The sequence below is a fragment of the Lipotes vexillifer genome, unplaced genomic scaffold (assembly GCF_000442215.2).
Source record: "Lipotes vexillifer unplaced genomic scaffold, Lipotes_vexillifer_v1.1 scaffold995, whole genome shotgun sequence".
Lineage (NCBI taxonomy): Eukaryota > Metazoa > Chordata > Mammalia > Artiodactyla > Lipotidae > Lipotes > Lipotes vexillifer.
The window spans coordinates 23,661-26,809 of NW_006785389.1; the positions used below are offsets into that span (position 1 = coordinate 23,661).

Consider the following 3,149-nt stretch of genomic DNA (forward strand, 5'->3'; position numbering starts at 1 on the left):
TTCCCTCTCTGCTCACGCTAGACGTGCTCAAGGCATCCACGTCCATAGGTTTTTTTCCCTAGTCTTACTGAGATATAACTGACATATAACACTGTAGGTTTAAGTGTTACAGCATAATGACTTGACATACATATATTGCAAAATGATGAGCACAGTAAGTTTAGTTACCATCCATCACCTCATACAGTTACCAAAATGTTCTTTCCTAGTGATTGAATGGTCTACTCTCTTAGCATCTTTCAAATCTACCACACAGCAGTGTTAACTACAGTCACCCCAGCACTTATTTGTCTTATAATTGGAAGCTTGTACATTCTGACCACCTTCACTCAATTCCCCCACCCCCGCCTCTGACAACCATAAATCTGATCTCTTTTTCTATGAGTTTCGTTATTTTTTAGATTCACATGTAAGTGAGGTTATTTTTCTAAAGAAGACATACAGATGGCCAATAGGCTCATGAAAAGAGGCTCAACATCACTAAACATTAGAGGAATGCAGATGAAAACCACAATGACATATCACCTCACACCTGTCAACAAAAACACAAGAGATAATAAGTGTTGGTGAGGATGCAGAGAAAAGAGAACCCCAGTGCACTGTTGGTGAAAACATGAATTGGTGGCCACTGTGGAAAACAGCATGGAGGTTCCTCAAAAAACTAAAACTCCTAGTTGTTTTTACTGCCTGAATGGTGATGTCCTAAGCAGGTACTTAGTATGGTGTACCACTGCATTCCTTTGGGGTAAGTACTGTTATCCTGATTTTTTTAAAGGGAGAACCAGAGAGGTTAAGTGACTTGTCTGAGATCACACAGCTGGTAAGCTTTGGGGAATGCTCTCCATCTCAGGTGGTCTGGGGCTCGCCTCCTCCATCACCACACCACACTTCTGTGATGCATCACGCTTAGCAGGCCCCTGCGTGTCACAGGTCAAGATTTCCATGAAAGAGGGAAGAAAGTGAGCCAGATCCAGTTGCAGTTTGGCAGGCTCTACAAAATGAAAAATGCATATACACCTTGACCCCAAGGTCCACTTTTTAAAATCCACCCAAGGTAAATACATATGCACATACTCGGAGGAATGGTTGAGAACATCACTGCAACATTATCTTCAATAGCAAAAAATGTACAGATATTTATGTAGCACTCACCCTCTGCTGGGCTGTCTTAGGTCCAGCATTACATTTCAGTGCTCTTAAAACTCACAACCATCCTAAAGAAGTAGGTATTTCATGAGGAAGCTAGGGCATGAGGTTACACAGCTGGTACGTAATTGGGATACAGATTTAAACTCCAGAATCAGTTCTCTTAGCTATTACCTTATACACCCTCTCCTTATGGTTTTTAAAACCCAGAAACTCAATATTTCATCAAAATTCCTTGAAATAGCCCACTTGACCAGTATCTGACCTATTTTCTCTCCTGTTATTATAAAGATTGTCATTAACTCCCATTGTTTTAAAAAGATTTTTTTTGATGTGGACCAATTTTTAAAAAATCTTTATTGAATTTGTTACACTATATTGCTTCTGTTTTATGTTTTGCTTTTCTGGCCACGAGACATGTGGGAATCTTAGCTCCCGGACCGGAGGTCGAACCCACACACCCCCTGCATTGGAAGGCAAAGTCTTAACCCCTGGACCACCTGGGGAGTACCTAGCTCCAATTTTTTGAGTGCCTCCCTTTCTACATCAAGCCCTATGCAGAACCTCTTACAGGCATCACTTGTGTTAACGCTCGCGACCGTCCTACGTGGAAAACGTCATGAGCTCTCTCGAGGACGTGAAATGAATCTTGGGGAGATTAAGTGACTCACGTAAGGTCGTCCAACTAGGAGGCTGAGCTGAGAAGAGAATCCAGTTTGGAGCCTGCACAGAAAGTGGCCTCACGCATTTATGGACTGATTGAACGAAGAACTAATTAGCAAATGGGGAAATGTTGGTCAAAATGTACTATAGGGCTTCCCTGGTGGCGCAGTGGTTGAGAGTCCGCCTGCCGATGCGGGGGACGCAGGTTCGCGCCCCGGTCCGGAAAGATCCCACGTGCTGCGGAGCGGCTGGGCCCGTGAGCCATGGCTGCTGAGCCTGTGCGTCCGGAGCCTGTGCTCCGCAACGGGAGAGGCCACAACAGTGACAGGCCCGCGTACCACACACACAAAAAATGTACTATAAACTTCCAGTTAAACATTGAATACTTTCTAATGCACAGCATGGTGACCATAGTTAACAATACTGTGTGGTATACTTGAAAGTTGCTAAGAGAATAGATCCTCAATGTTCTCACCCCAAAAAAGAAATGGTAAGTATGTGACCAGATGGAGGCGGTTAGCTGATGCTCAAGTGGTGATCATTTTGCAATATGTAAGTGCATCAAATCAACAAGTGATTTAAACTGATACATTGTTATCTGTATCATCTCAACAAAGCTGGAGGGGAAAAAAAAACTAATTAGCCACCTTGATTGTGGTGATGGTTTCATGGGTGTATGAACACATCCAAACTCATGAAATTGGGTGCATTAGGTATATGGTAGAGGCACTTTTTTTGGTGTGTCGATTATACCTCAATAAAGCTGTTCAAGAAAAAAGAGCTGATGGGCTGATGCGAGCCTATGATACCCGGACACTGCTTACCTCTGCAGCTTTAGGCACGTGAGCCCCCTCGTGTTGAATGAAGACTTAATCAGAGTTTTGGTGGAAAACGAGTACCTGAGATACTTGGAAATACAAGACACGGAAGTGAGATGCCAGGTCATGGAGTTTCTGTGCAATGCCTTGAAACACCCCCAGTGTTTTCTACAGTGTCTGAGGTGAGACTGGGAGGGATGGAGAGAGAACCCTGGTACCCAGGTGGTCCATTCAGAGGTGGGGGTTACATGCTCAGCCTGCCTGACATCTTACTGTAATCAGTTGTCAGTTTCACTCAGCTTTTTTCTTTTATCAAAGTATAGTTGATTTACAATATTGTGTTAGTTTCGGGTGTACAGCAAAGTGATTCAGTTATACATATATATTTTTAAAAATAAATTTATTTATTTATTTTTGGCTGAGTTGGGTGTTTGTTGCAGTGCGTGGGTTTCTCATTGTGGTGGCTTCTCTTGTTGCAGAGCACGGGCTCTAGGCGAGCAGGCTTCAGTAGTTGTGGCACCC

The 3,149-nt window shown here is 43.4% G+C and overlaps 1 protein-coding gene across 1 annotated transcript in view; it reads left to right on the forward strand.

The window, feature by feature from the left end:
• NLRP8 (NLR family pyrin domain containing 8) overlaps positions 1 to 3,149 on the forward strand; it is a gene marked incomplete at its 5' end in the record, with an annotated part of 18,307 nt that overhangs the window by 5,774 nt on the left and 9,384 nt on the right. The window contains one exon of the mRNA XM_007457494.1: positions 2,642 to 2,809. Within this exon, the coding sequence (XP_007457556.1) occupies positions 2,642 to 2,809 (168 nt within the window). The remainder of the gene's footprint in view (positions 1 to 2,641; positions 2,810 to 3,149) is intronic.